The sequence below is a fragment of the Tamandua tetradactyla genome, chromosome 12, assembly GCF_023851605.1.
Source record: "Tamandua tetradactyla isolate mTamTet1 chromosome 12, mTamTet1.pri, whole genome shotgun sequence".
Classification (NCBI taxonomy): Eukaryota; Metazoa; Chordata; class Mammalia; order Pilosa; family Myrmecophagidae; genus Tamandua; species Tamandua tetradactyla.
This window is the reverse complement of record NC_135338.1, coordinates 52,261,461-52,276,469: the sequence shown is the minus strand read 5'-3', so window position 1 is coordinate 52,276,469 and position 15,009 is coordinate 52,261,461. Positions and strand designations below refer to the sequence as shown.

The window sequence follows — 15,009 nt, the reverse complement described above, 5'->3', positions numbered from 1 at the left end:
TGTGGGAGTGCACCACTCTTCTAGCACCCACTCTGCTAGTGCATAGCAGCCAGCCCCAGGTATGGTCATGATTGAATAAACTCACCCTATCCTCTCAGTTGTAATTTCTCTGCTTTTTTATCCAGGTCCTCCCTATATAATGTAGATGTCCCTCTCTGGCCACTTGTACCCTGGAACCACTGACCTGGTCATTTTCTACCTTTTCTCTAGTTATTCCATGGTGAAGTTAGCTTTGCCTAACCTGTTCTGCCATCTTCCCAGAAATCTTGTCTTCTATGTGTTTTATCAAGAAACAATGCTGGATTTTTCAAATGCTTTTTTTTACATCAATTGAGATGATCATGTGTTCTTCCCTTTGTTTTGTCAATGTAGTGTATTTCATTCATTGTTTTTCCTGTGTTGAACCGACCTTGCATACCTGGGATAAAACCCACTTGATCATTTTTATTGTAGTATATTTTTCTTGTTTTGGTATTGGGGTGATGTTGACATCTATAATGAGTTAGGTAATGTGCCCTTCAATTTTTTTGAAGAGTGTGAGCAAGATTGGTTAACGCTTCTTGGAATGTTTGGAGGAATTCATCTGTGAAGCTATCTGATCCTGGGCTTTTATTTGTTGGGGGGGGGGGGGTTTGTTACTGGTTCAACCTCTAAGTATAATTGGTCTGTTGAGATCTTCATTTCTTCCAGATCCAGTGTGGGTTGTTTGTGTGTTTCTAGGAATTTGTTCATTTCATTCAGGTTGTCCAGTATGTTGGCAAACAGTTTTTCATAGCATCCTCTTATGATCCATTTTATTTCTTCAGGATCAGTAGTAATGTCCTCCCTCTCACTTCTGTTTTAATTTATTTGCATCTTCTCTCATTTTTCTTTGTCAGTCTAGCTAGAGATTTGTCAATTTCATTGATCTTTGAAAGAACCAACTTTTAGTTTTGTTAATGCTCTCTATTGTTTCTTTTTTATTCTCTATTTCATTTATTTATCTTCTAATCTCTGTTATTTCTTTTCTTGTTTGAGTTTAGTTTGCTATTCTTTTCTATTTCCTTCAGGTATGTGGTTAAAAGTCTTTGACTTTGGCTCTTTCTTCTTTTGTAATGTAAGTATTTAGGGCTATAAATTTCTATTCTCAGCACTGCTTTCACTCCATCCCAAAAGTTTTTCCATGCTGTGTTCTCATTTTCATTCATCACAAGATATTTAATAATTTCCCTTGTAATTTCTTCTTTGGCCCACTGATTGTTTAAGAGCATGCTAATTATCTACAATATATCCCCATATATACAGTTGTTTTCCAGTTCTCTGCTTGTTATTGATTTCCAGCATCATTCCATTATGGTCAGAGAAAATGCTTTGTATTATAATAATCTTTTTTTAATTTATTGAGCTTTGTTTTGTGACCCAACATGCCCTCTATCCTGGAGAATGACTCAAGTGCACTTGAAAAGAATGTATATCCTGCTGTTTGGGGGTACAGGGTTCTGTATATGTCTAGTAGGTCTAGTTCAGTTTTCGAATCATTCAAGTTCTCTTTTTTCTTATTCATCTTCTGTTTAGATGTTATATCTATTGAACATCTATATTTATACACATCTATATTTAATACATCTATAGTGGTGTATTAAAGTCTCCAGCTATTATTGTAGAAATATCTATTTCTACTTTCAATTCTGCCAGTGTTTGCCTAGGGTATTTTGGGGCACCATGGTTAGCTTCATAAATATTTATGATTGTCATTTCTTCTTGGAGGTTTGACCCTATTGCTTATATATAGTGTTTTTCTTTGTCTCTTGTACCAGCTTTTGACTTAAAGTATGTTTTGACTGATATTAGTATGACTACCCTAGCTCTGTTTTGGTTACTGTTGTCATGGATTATCTTTTTCCATTCTTTCACTTCTAACCTCTTTTGTCTTTTGGTCTAAGGCAAGTCTCTTTTAAATGATATATAGTTTGATCATCCTTTTTTTATCCATTCCACCAATCTGTGTATTTTGATTGGGAAGTTTAATCCATTAACATTCAGTGTTATTACTGTAAAGGCAGTCTTAATTCAGCCATTTTGTTCTTTGGTTTTGTATGTCATTCCTTTTTGCCCCTTTTTCCCTTTATTTCTGCCTCCTTTTTTGTGTAGTTGATCTTTTGTAATGTATCTGACTGATCCCTTTCTCATTTCTGTTTCTGCATGTTTTTAAAATACCTCTTTGTGATTGCCTGCTTCTATAACCTCCTAATTGGAAAAGATACCCAGTTAGTTTCAACTGCATACATGTTTTCTGCTCCTGCATCCCTCTGGTTACCTTCTTTAAATTGTTTTTGTCCCACATTATCTCTTCGTATTTCTGGACCATTATCAGGAAATAGGCAGTTTTTTGTTGTTGTTATTGTTCAATTGTGTACTGACTCTTATAAGAATTAAAGAGTAAAATGTATATTGAGGATACAGTATGTTCTAGTTTGCTAGCTGCCGGAATGCAATATACCAGAAATGGAATGGCTTTTTAAAAGGGAATTAAATAAGTTGCTAGTTTACAGTTCTAAGGCCTAGAAAATGTCCCAATTCAGTCTATAGAAACATCCAATCACAGACATCCAGGGAAAGATACCTTGATTCAAGAAGGCCGATGACGTTCAAGGTCTCTCTCTCAAATGAGAAGGCACATGATGAACACAGTCAGGGCTTCTCTTTCAGCTGGAAGGGCACATGGTGAACATGGCGTCATCTTCTAGCTTTCTCTCCTGGCTTCCTGCTTCATGAAGCTCCCCGGGAGGTGTTTTCCTACTTCATCTCAAAAGGTCATTGGCTCGTGGACTCTGTTTTGTTGTGCTGCAGCATTCTCTGCTCTCTATAAATCTCCTTCATTCTCCAAAATGTTTCCTTTTTTATAGGATTTCAGAAACTAATCAAGACTCACCCAAATGGGTGGAGGCACACCTCTACCTAATCCAGTTTAACAACCACTCTTGATTAAATCACGACTCCAGGGAGATTATCTAATTACAGATTCAAACATATAGCATTGAATAGGGATTATTCTGCCTTTATGAAATGGGATTTAGATTAAAACATGATTTTTCTAGGGGACATACATCCTTTCAAACCAGCACACAGTACTATTGGTATTTACATTTACCTTTTTAATTACCTTACTGAAAATCTTCATTTTTTCTCACTACTCCAAGCAATTCTTTACCGTTTTATCCTTTCAAAATGTGAAACTCTTTTTATTAATTCATGTAGGGTGAGTCTTTTATTGATGAACTTTCTCAGTTTCTATTTATCTGTGAATATTCTAAACTCTCCCTCCTTTTTGAAGAGCAGTTTTCATGGATAAATAATTTGTTTCTGGCAGTTTTTCTCTTTCAATCCCTTAAATATATCATACCACTAATTTCTTGCCTCCATGATTCTGATGAAAAATTGGACCTTATTCTTACTGAGGATGTGACAAGTCACTTTTCTGCTCCTTTCGGAATTTTCGCTTTATCTTTGACAGTTGATATTCTGATTAATATCTATCTCTGAGTGGACTTATTAGGGTTTATTAATTGGAATACTTTGCACTTCTTGGATATGTATGCTTATGTCTTTCAAAAGAGTTGGGAAATTTTCAACTTACAGAATTTTCCAATAGTATAAAAAAACTGTAAAACAAAAACAGGGAAGGTTTGATAAATAAAGAGTCACTGTGGCATTTTCAATTGCTCACTTAGCATCCTCCAATCTCTAGATTGGCAACAGCTATGAGGACTGTCCCACACTCCTGATGCAGACTTTTAGTGCCAGAAGGAATAATGCAGACCTTTTCTCAAAGAATGGTGATTGTCCATTTCAACCTGTCTGATGATATCCTGAAGGACCAGAGCAAGGTTTTACATTTGTTTCACATGCTTCAGAGATGGAGGGACTCAACATTATGTATTTTATGCATGATTGTTCTGTAAACCCACAGCTTCTCTAATAAAGGAATATTGTCACATTGTTCTAGTTTGCTAGCCACTAGAATGCAATATACCAGAAACGGAATGGCTTTCAACAAGGGGAATTTAATAAGTTGCTAGTTTACAGTTCCAAGGCCAAGAAAATGTCCCAGTTAAAACAAGTTTATAGAAATGTCCAATCTAAGGCATCCAGGGAAAGATGCCTTGATTCAAGAAGGCCAATGAAGTTCAGGATTTCTCTCTCAAATGGAAAGGCACATGGCAAACACGGTCAAGGTTTCTCTCTCGGCTGAAAGGGAACATGGAGAACACAGGATTTCTCTCTCATCTGGAAAGTCATGTGGTAAACACAGCATCATCTGCTAGCTTTCTCAACTGGCTTCCTGTTTCATGATGCTCCCCAGGAAGCATTTTCCTTCTTCATCTCAAAAGGTCTCTGGCTGATGGATTCTCTGCTTCTCATGGCTATGTCATTCTGCTCTGCTATCTCTGAATCTCCCTTATTTTCCAGAATGTTTCCTCTTTTATAGGATTCCAGTAAACTAATCAAGACACACCCAAATGGGTAGAGACATGCCTCTACCTAATCCAGTTTAACAACCACTCTTGATTGAGTCACATCTCCAGGGAGATGATCTAATTACAGTTTCAAACATATAGTACTGAATAGGATTAGAAGAAATGGCTGCCTTGACAAAATGGGATTAAAATATGGCTTTTCTAGGGTACATACATCCTTTCAAACATCAACATCAGCTCTGAGCTTTCTCCAAAATGTTTCCTTTTGGGCCACAGTGGCTCAGCTGGCAGAGTTCTCTCCTGCCATGCCAGAGACCCAGCTTCGATTCCCAATGTTTGCCCATGTTTAAAAAAAAAATTGTTTCCTTCTTTAAAGGACTCTAGTAAACTAATCAAGACCCACCTTGAATGGGCAGAGTCACATCTCCATCTAATCAAAGGTCACACCTACAATAGAGCATGTCGTATCTCCATGGAGGCAATCTAATCAAAAGTTTCTGCCTTGGGGGTGCGAGAGTAGTTGAGTGGTAGAATTCTTGCCTGCCAGGCAGAAGACCTGGGTTTGATTCCTGGCCCATGCACTTCCCAAAACAAACAAACAAAAGAAACCAACAAAAACAAATAAACAAACAAAAATTTCAACAAATGGTGCTGAAATATCAGAATACTCACATGGAAAAAGAATGAAATGTGACCTTGCCATATAACAAACAAAAAAAAAGTTTTCACTCTACATGATTGAAATGGGATTAAAGGAAATGGCTGCCCCCACAAAATTGGATCAGGATTAAAACACATCTTTTTGGGGGTACATTATTTCAAACTGGCACAGGGTATATGTCTTAGCTTCTTGGGACTGCTGTAACAAAGTATCACAAGCTTGGTGGCTTAATATAACAAAATTTATTCTATCACAGTTCTGAAGGCTAGAAGTCCAACATAAAGATATTGGCAGGGCCATGCATCCTCTGAAATCTGTAGGGAAGCGTCTGTCCCATGCCTCTCTTCTGGCCACAAGGCAGTGGTTATTTGACAATCCATGGCTTTCCAATCCCTGCCTCAGTGGTTATATTGTATTCTTCCTTCTGTCTGTCTGTATATAAATTCCTCTTCTTTTAAGGCTACCAGTTATATTGGATTAAGGCCTACTCTAATCCATTTAGGCCCCATCATAACTAATAATGTCTTCAGAGATCTTATTTCCAAACAGGAAGCAACAGAACCGGGAACAAGGACCAGCAGATGCCAGCCATGTCCCTTCACAGATTACCCTTCCTTGAGCCAAGGTATCTTTCTCCAGATGCCTTAGGACATATTTATGGCCTTGGGATTGTAAACATGTAACATGATATACTCCTTTTTTAGAAGGCTGTTCCATTTCTGTTATACTGTGTTCTGGCAGCTTAATAAACTAATACACACCCCAAATTACTATCTAGGGTTTTATTTAGGATTTTTGAACATAGATTCAAAAATCCTAAATAAAACTTTCAAACTGGCACACTCATGTATCAGGATTTCACTCATTTTTATAGCAAAATAATAGTCCATTGTGTGTATATACCACATTTTATTTATTTATCTATTCATTGCTTGATAGACACTGGGGTTGCTTCCATCTTTTTGGCAATTATTGTGCCTTTCATCTCCATAATTTGTTATGTTTCCTTGTAAACTTTCAAATTCTTCTTTATGCTCACACATATTCTTCTTAATATCCTTTTGCTGTATTTCCATGTTTTCCTTCATCTCCTTGAATAGATTTAGGAATTTTTTTGAAGTTCTTTGTTTACTTGTTCCAAATTCTGAAGTTTTAATTTGGTCCCTTGATTCAGCCATATCTTCTTGTTTCTTAGTATGACTTGAAAACTTTTGGTGATGTCTAGGCATTTGATTATTTTGATATGTCTACTGTGAAGGTGAGTTTTACCCTCTTATCTAGGGTTTTGTTGTTGACTTTCTTTGTATAAGACTCTTCTTTGACACTTGGTCCAACTTATTCTGGACCTTTAACATAGCCTGTGTTTGGCTCTTCAGATTTTCTCAGCTCTTCTTCATCTGCTTCTTGCCCTGGGTATATGGTACAATTTTTAAGATTTCATATTTTGTGAAATTGTTTTACCTCCAGGGGAAAGCTTCCTTTCCTTGGTTCCTTCTCCAGGAATCTATTCTGTTTGTTTTTGTGCAGAATTTTCTTCCCAGCTCCTATGATTTAAATTCTCTCCCTCACTCATTCCCTCTTTTCCTTACACTCTTTAGTTCTGAGACATGTCTTGCCTTACAGCACTTCAATTACTTACCCTCAATTTTTTCTGTGACCTTTTCTGCCTCCAGTTTCTTTCCATTTAGGGTATCCTGCTCTGAGAATCAAGATGGAGTCAATTCTGGTAGATGGGTCAATCCAGAAAAGTCCATTTTGCCTTTATGTGGTCCAGCAAACAGAGCCTGGCCTGAGTGTGTGTATCTCCTGTTCTGCTGCAGTCTTTCTCTATCTGTCCTCTCCCTAACCCCACCATTAGGACCCTTCTGTATGTAGCAGCTTATGTTCTGCCCCGGGAACCTGGGTCCCTGTACCTGGACATACATGAAGTTCTAGCTTGCTGCTGTGAGTGGCTTGGTAATCTGCAACTATGGCTGCCTCTGTGCAACTTTCAAGCTGAGCAGGACTGATTTCTGGACTGGCAGGTTGGAGACAGAAATCTCTTAGCTGATCTTGGTGATTATTTTTCTTTTTCTTCCATCAGCATTTGTGGAGTACTTCTCCAGTCTCTATCATCTTACAGAGTTCTAAGCAAGGTGGATTTTTCCTTTTATTAGCTGATTCTGAGGAGAAACTTTTCCTGGGCATGTCTTATGTTGTCATATTGATGACATCACTCCGTATATGCAACTTTTTGTTGTTTATTTTGTTTGTTTATGTGTGAATACTTTGAAGAGTTAATGGATAGATGACATCGACAGATGGGTAGATAGATAAAAATGACTAAATAAAAATTTTAATCAGTTATTCATGTTACCAAATGTCCAGGCACTTTATATTTAGTGTGTCCAACATATATGCACTTTTGAAAAGACAATACAGCAAAATAAAACTATTGAATATTTTGCTGTAACTAACATTCCATTTCTTATATGTTATCTCTTACTAACTTGTAGCCACTTATTGTTAACTGTTCAAGCACCTTGTGAGCTTGTTGTTAAAACATTGGTAGCTTGAAATCAGCCATGGTGAGAGCATTTATACCAATGGAAATGCTACAACCAGAGCCGTTTTTACACTTTAGTCCCTGTGTACCAGTGTACCACTACAACTGATAAGCCCCACACTACATATCTGGTTTTAGAAAGAATGACAAGACAGGCAGGAATAACTGATCACTTCTTTTGGAAAATACTTAATTGATTATTATATTATGAAACATTTCTGCCACTCTATTAAAAATCATTTACCAAGCACTAAGGTGGTCCTAAGATAATCTCACTGCCAAAGACACAAAGTATGTGCTGGTCAGGACTGGACATAAGGATGAGTTTAGAAGGAAAATGTCAGCCTGAATTAAGGCAGTCAGAGGTCTTGTCCTTTTTGAGCACTGTGAGAAACTGTCCCTAATTTTCTGTAAAGATATCTTCCACAAAGCCAAACACAACTAAAAGTGTGAATAACTTAGTCATGTAAAAGAGTGGAATCTTTCATTACATCTTAATGTATGTAGCAGAAATCTTATGCAAAATTAGAAAAAGCATAAGTATACTTAAAATATATTTCATATATTTTTAGAACACACTACACCAGGAAACATAAAAAAATTGAAAGCTTACTTAGAACCGATTCTTCGTACTCCCGTATACAATCCTAAAGGTCTCAACTTAAGTATAATGGTAAGTTGACAGGATTTTGTTTTTACTGTTTGTTTTGATAAAAGTTATTTCAAACTAAGATTGATTTTAGTTTTAAAGTATAAGTATCAATGAATGGTGGAAATAGCATTTTTAAGGTGTATGGAGAGTGTTTATTTTTCCTCCATCTCCCTTGATGTTATTATTTCTAACGGTAACTGAAAGTGAATTTAACATTAACTTGCTATTCCTTGAGCCGGTAAGTAAGACTAATAGACCATCTAACAAGATGGAGCAGAAAGGGTATTTCTGAAAGTTAGGGAGGGAAATTAGCTCAGTAACCTTCATTTATATATACACAGACACATGCTTTCTGGTTCCAGTTGCCTTTAAGAACACATTCATTTGATATAATCCAGGTAATTTTTCTAAAAGCCAGCAAAAACTGGGGGACATATCCAAACAAAGAACATGAAGATTAGCCTTAAGTACTCTTCAGGGTTCAGTTAGGCTTTCTGTTTTTGTTTCTTCAAAAACAAATCAGCTTTTGAATCTCCCTGTTTTAAACCCTGCTTCTTTTCCCTCCATTTTTATTTGATGCATGAAACGTATGCCCAAGAGCCTTAGCACGGGAATGGGAATCTTTCTATGCGATATCTATAGGAATCCGTGTGTATTTTTGCTTAAATAAACATACATGTTGATGCTGCTAATTACTGGTGTGTTTTTTCCACAGGGCTCTGAGCTATTTCACTTTAGGGTGTCCGTTGTCCCAGGGGTCACCTTTTGTGACTTAGTTGAAGAATTTCAGGTATACTGTATATACGAAATCAAATGGGGTGAAGGCTGGGGTTATCCAATTTTATGACAAGCATCAATCGAGGTGGCACTGAAGAGGAAACATTGACAGGATTTGTGTGATGGATGTGGCTTGGAGAGAGAGGATCTTGGAGAATGGTGATGACATCATCAGTAATGGTGAAGCTAGGGTATATGACAAGACCAACTGATGCTGGGGAAAATTAAATAAGTGGCTGGTTTTGCTTTAGTTCCTTTGATATCTACCGTATTTAGCTCAGTTTTCTGAATTACAATACTCTTCTCACTCTACCTCCCTGCAAAGACATGTCTTTAACATTCTGGTTTCTAGTACTAACCTCCTTTTGTTTATTTGCATTTTAAGGGTTATAGTCCTACATACTCCCAAAGCTGATTTGGGGAACCAAAAGTTGTTGAAAGCAACAACTCAGTTTCTCAATCTGTTCACTCATATAATGACATCTGCTGCCTATAGAGGATGGGGGGGGGGATGCGGATTTGATTAAATTGGTTAATGACTCATACAGTGTCAAATATTGATAGCACATTGCCAAAAAAAATGTCTTGGGGGAACAAAAACAAAATACGAATCTAGGAATAGATATATGGTAATTCTGAACCGATGAGAAAGGACTGAGATATGTCAGCTTGATAACTAAAACTACATGAACAAAACCATTCATGATTTGATTGCGTTTATGTGACCTAAGGATAAAAATTCAACATCAAACCCCTTGGAGGTAGTGGTGACACATTAAGGAAATAAAGAATCAAATATCTATTCACAAAGATGGGCAAAGGTGGAAATAGTTATTAAAAAGCTTTGTCTTTTGTTCTAAGTATAAGGAAATTTGACGAGTTTAAAAACTGAAAAGGAAATTATTCTAAAGCAGGACTTAAAAATTTTAGAGATGGAGTAGAATGAGTAGGAAGAGGTCTTTCCTAGGTTTGGAATATTTGGGACCCAGCACACAATATCTGCCAACAGTTAGCCTTTGAGAATAGGATAGCATTTACATACCATTAATTTACATAAAAATCCTTTGTGAGGCCTCTATTTCCAGCAAGATGGAGTAAGCCCTCTGCATCCTATCTCTCCCATTGATCACAACTAAAAATCTCCAAATGAAGTGTTAAAACACAAACATACATACAACTACCTGAGGACTCTGGAAAGTAAAAAAATAGCAGACAGATTGAGAAGCAAAGGCAAAACTTGAAAAAGAACCAGTAGAGCAGTGGTGAGTTTCCTGATTTCTTACCGTCCCACCGTTAGCTCTTGGCTTTGACCTAAAGGTAGGCTAAATTAGGACCTGAGGTCAGCAAAAACTCCTCGAGAACCCCTTTTCAGCCAGAAGACCAGAGAATGAAAAAGGCCCTTGCAAGCCAGAGAGTCTGGGAAATCCCCATCTCTGTTTCGACAGGTCCTGCCAGAAGCCACTTGCAGCCAGGGGTCTGCAATTCTTACGGGATGGCAGCCATGGCAGCAGTGCAGCATCTGAGAGAAAATCCACTCCACTAGATAGAGGGATTTGAAGAGAAGTAGCTGTCCCGTGAATAGTGTGGGGAAAAGACTCATTTTTCCCTCACTTCTTTACCCCAAGCACAGCCCCCATTGTGGGAAACGAACTTTCATGTATGAACTTATTTTAATTAATTATCCATTCAGGCAGAGGAAACACTTTGAATACACCAAGAGTTTGCTACATCAGTATTTTAACAAGAGGTTTTCTAAAGAGATCATAGCTTGAAAGAGCACCCGCTATTATCTCCTACCAGGCATGCCCCTTTTTCTCCTCCTCTCCTGTGAATCCACTTATTCTTCAAGAACCAAATCAAAAAGCACATTCCCTGACTGACCTAGTCAGCTGGAGTTTTTCCTTTGCTCACCTGCTGTGTTCCCACAGTACTTTGCCCATTCCTATACAGCATTATAAAATATAATAATACAGAATGGTTTCCTGCCATGTAAGCATTCTATCTGCCAATCTCTACCCTTAAAGGCACAAGATAGAGGCATAAGATAATAAATGGAATTCTTATTTCCTATTTATTGTAGGCAAATTGCTAATTGTCAGATTGTAAAGAGATTATTTCTAAGCTTTTGTGGATGCTGAATATCTGAGTTTAGGGTTAACTGATTAATAGTGTCTCCACCATTATGGGATTCATATAAAGTTCTGTGTTTTGAATTACTAGATTCAGAGAGTTTAAAGACTTGCTTTTTCTGTTCCAGATTTATATTGACGAAGCACCACTGCCATTTCCAGGACATACACTTATTGCTATAGCAGCAGCTGTAATGCTAGGAGGATTAATTTTTACAGTGTTTATGTTTCAACTGCGTGACATCCACCCATGGAAGCAATGCCAAAAATTGATGAGAAGAAACAAAGTGAACTCACCAAATAACCCTGTCACTCCACAGGCTCAGAAATGAAAATCTGAAAGCTCAACAAAGAAATAAAAATCCTATGTATATTTTTTTATTTCCTAGTTTCATCAACCAATTCCTGGAACAATATGTTTAAATGATAAATCTACAAACTAGATTAATTACTACAGATTTTCATCATAATTCAAATTGCTCTTTGTTAATATGTTTGCCATCTCATTTTCTTATTTTGAATATACGGAAAATTTCTCATGTCAGCACTTACAGTAGAGGATTTTCCTTGAGGTTTTAGAAAACATAAAATGATAATCACATCTGTGTGGAAAGGGTTTTCTGTGTTTTTCTGCTTTTATTGACCATTATGTGGGATCAGAAGCCCTAGACCATGCCCTTTCCAGACGGTAGTAGAATGCAGTTATGGCAGGTAAGATGGGTAATTAACATGGCTAATTTGTAGGAGTGCTTTCAGAGCCTCGTGAGAACTGAAAATGAAGCAATTTGGGTTTCTTGAGGAATCTTCAAACCAGATCATGGTGCCTGAAGAAAGAGAAATGTAACCCCATCTTGGGAAGGTTGGAAGAACACTGAGTCTGGGTGGGGGTGGGGGGGGTCACTGGTTTGCAAACTTATCGGCAGCATGTAGACTTCCAAAATATATATATCTGAGTATTCTCAGAATAACTGTTTCCAAGTACTCAGAAGGTGGTCAATACATTCAGAGTCCAGAGAATTACATTTTACTGGAAAAGCTCAGGAGGAGTAGCACTTTGATTCGGCAACACAAAGAAAGTATAGCATTAGTTCAGAAGAGTCCAGTTTTGAGTACTGCAAACAGTGACGATGTCTGTATATAATTAAAGTCTTTTGAGAGGACGGTGCAACAAGGTAAATAAGAAAATCAGACTCTGGACTTCACTTACTATTCCTTGGGCAACTTAACTTCTTTGTGTCTCACTTTCTTTACCAACACCTACCTAATGAGATTTTTGTGAGAATCAAATGAGTTAATACATATAAAGTACTTAGAACAGTACCTGACACACAGCAATGTTGGCTATTGTTGTCCTTATGTGTCTTGCTTATTTCAGTTTTTTTTCTTTTAATAAACTTTTAAATTTATAATGGTTTTAGATTTACAGAAAAGTTAACTTCATAAAGCTGTTTTTTTTTTTAAACTACTTTCTTTACTATGTGGCTTTGGGAAAGCTATTTAACCTTCCTGAGATTCAATAGTGTGGTCCACCACCTGCCACCCTTTGGCTGGTCAGCAGTTATGTGCATACCACGTACACATCTATCTTCCTGAACATCCAAAGATGTCCTAATCCATCTATTCCAAATGCATCCCAAAAAACACCTCCTCCCCAAAAGGAAATAACTAGGGAACTACCAGGTTCTACACAAAGAGCACATCATCTCAGAATTTAGAAATAATGTTAAAACTCAGGAACAGATGTTAAGCTATAAGAGCTTACAATCTAGGAACCCTCACAAAAGAGCCTTATTTGAACATTCTGTAATGTTTAATCATTGATTGCTCAATCTCTGCCCATTTTCTTTCCCCTGATAAACTATGCACTCAAATTCAATTCTCAGAGTTGCTCATTTATAGTTAATTTATATTAGTGAGACCATACATTATTTGTCCTTTTGTTTCTGGCTTATTTCACTCAACATACTGTCCTCAAGCTTCATTCACTTAGTTGCATGCCTCATAACTTCATTCCTTCCTGCAGCCCCTCAATATTCCATTGCATATATACACCATGATTCACCCTTCCATTCATCAGTCGATGTACCCTTAGATCACCCCCATCCATTGCAAATCGTGAGTAATGCCGCCATAAACACCAGTCTGCAAATGCCTATTCATGTACCTACTTTCAGTCCTTCCAAATTTTTGTCTAATAACGAGGTTGCAGGATCACGTGGAAACCCCAGACTCAGCTTCCTGTGAAACCACCACACTGCCCTCTAGTGAGGCTGTACTATTCTACTTCCCTACCAACAGAGAATAGGTGTATAGCTCTCTTCACATCTTCTCCAGCACTTTATCCTTCTGTTTATTTTTCAAACAGTTTTACACACACACCATACAATCCATCCTAAGTGTACAATCAATGGTTCCTGGTACAATCACATAGTTATGCACTCACCACCACAATCTATATGAGAACATTTTCATTTTTTCCACAAAGAAAGACAAGGAACAAAAAAAAAAGAGAAATAACAAGAATACCATACCCTCCCTTGTATCCCCTTCTTAATGACATTTCGCTTTGGTATATTGGCCTTTATTACAAATAATGAAGCAACACTACAGTGTTACCATTAACTGTAGACCCTAGTTTGCATTAATTACATTTTTCCATATACCATCCCATTTTTAGCACCTTGCAATAGTGACCTTCAATTGTTCTCCTCAAGTAAAAACTTTCTTATATTTGTACATTTAATCATCATAATTACCCACTCTAGGCTTCATTGTGTTATACAGTCCCAGCTTCTGTCCCTTATCTTTCCTTCTGGTGTCATACATGCCCCTAGACTTCCTTTTTCAACCATACTCACATTCAGCTTTGTTCGTTATACTTACAATATTGTACACCATCACATAGCATTGTGCAATCCATTTCTGGATCTTTACAATCAATCCTGTTGAATGCTTCAGCATCAAGTGCCCAAACTCTACCCTCTTTCTATTTCCTGATAACCTGTGTTCTTAACTTTAACTCTCAGAGTTTGCTCATTATATTTAGCTCTTATTAGTGAGACCATATGGTAGTTGTCCTTTTGTTTTTGGTTAATTTCACTCAACACAATGTCTTAAGGTTCATCCATGTTGTTGCATGCTTCATGACTTTATTAAGTTTTACAGTTGCATAATATTCCATTGTATGTATATACCACTGTTTTATCTTTTAATCTGTGGATGAACATTTGGGATGTTTCCATCTCTTGGCAATCATGAATAATGCCATTATAAACATCAGTGTACAAATGTCCATGTGTCCCTGCCTTCAGTTCCTCTAAGTATTTTATACTTAGCTTCCTGAGGAACTGCCAAGCTTCCAGTATATATAAAGAGATAACACAAGTCAACAAAAAAGACAAACAACCTAATTTAAAAATGGGCAAAAGACATGCATAGAAACTTTTCCAAAGAGCAAATACAAATGGCTTGAAACCACATGAAAAGATGTTCAACTTCACTAGTGATTAGGGAAATGCAAATCAAAACCATAATGAGATATCATCTCATACTTACTAGAATGGTCATTATCAAAAAAACAGAAAATGACAAGTGCTGGAGAAATTTTCTTGTATTGAACCAATCTTGCACACCTGGAGTAAATCCCACTTGGTCATGGTGTATAATTCTTTTGATGTGCTGCTGGACTCAGTTTGCAAGTATTTTGTTGAGGATTTTTGCATCTGTGTTCATTAAAGAGGTTAGTGTGCAATTTTCTTCTCTTGTGGTATCTTTGCCTGGCTTTGGAA

At 37.1% G+C, this 15,009-nt stretch overlaps 1 protein-coding gene across 12 annotated transcripts in view; it reads left to right on the top strand.

Annotated features, from left to right (window-relative positions):
* The window catches only part of CATSPERB (catsper channel auxiliary subunit beta), a 236,133-nt gene extending 224,182 nt beyond the window's left edge, over positions 1-11,951 (top strand). For 8 of the 12 annotated variants that reach the window (XM_077123363.1, XM_077123364.1, XM_077123354.1 and 5 more), the window contains 3 exons: positions 8,236-8,336; positions 9,031-9,105; positions 11,350-11,948. In XM_077123363.1, coding sequence (XP_076979478.1) covers positions 8,236-8,336; positions 9,031-9,105; positions 11,350-11,553 — 380 coding nt within the window. In that variant the 3' untranslated portion in view covers positions 11,554-11,948. Of the gene's footprint in view, positions 1-8,235; positions 8,337-9,030; positions 9,106-11,349 lie in introns of all 12 variants that reach the window. The other 4 variants (XM_077123361.1, XM_077123358.1, XM_077123362.1 and 1 more) reach the window with 3 other exon arrangements.
* The last annotated feature ends 3,058 nt before the right edge of the window (positions 11,952-15,009 follow it).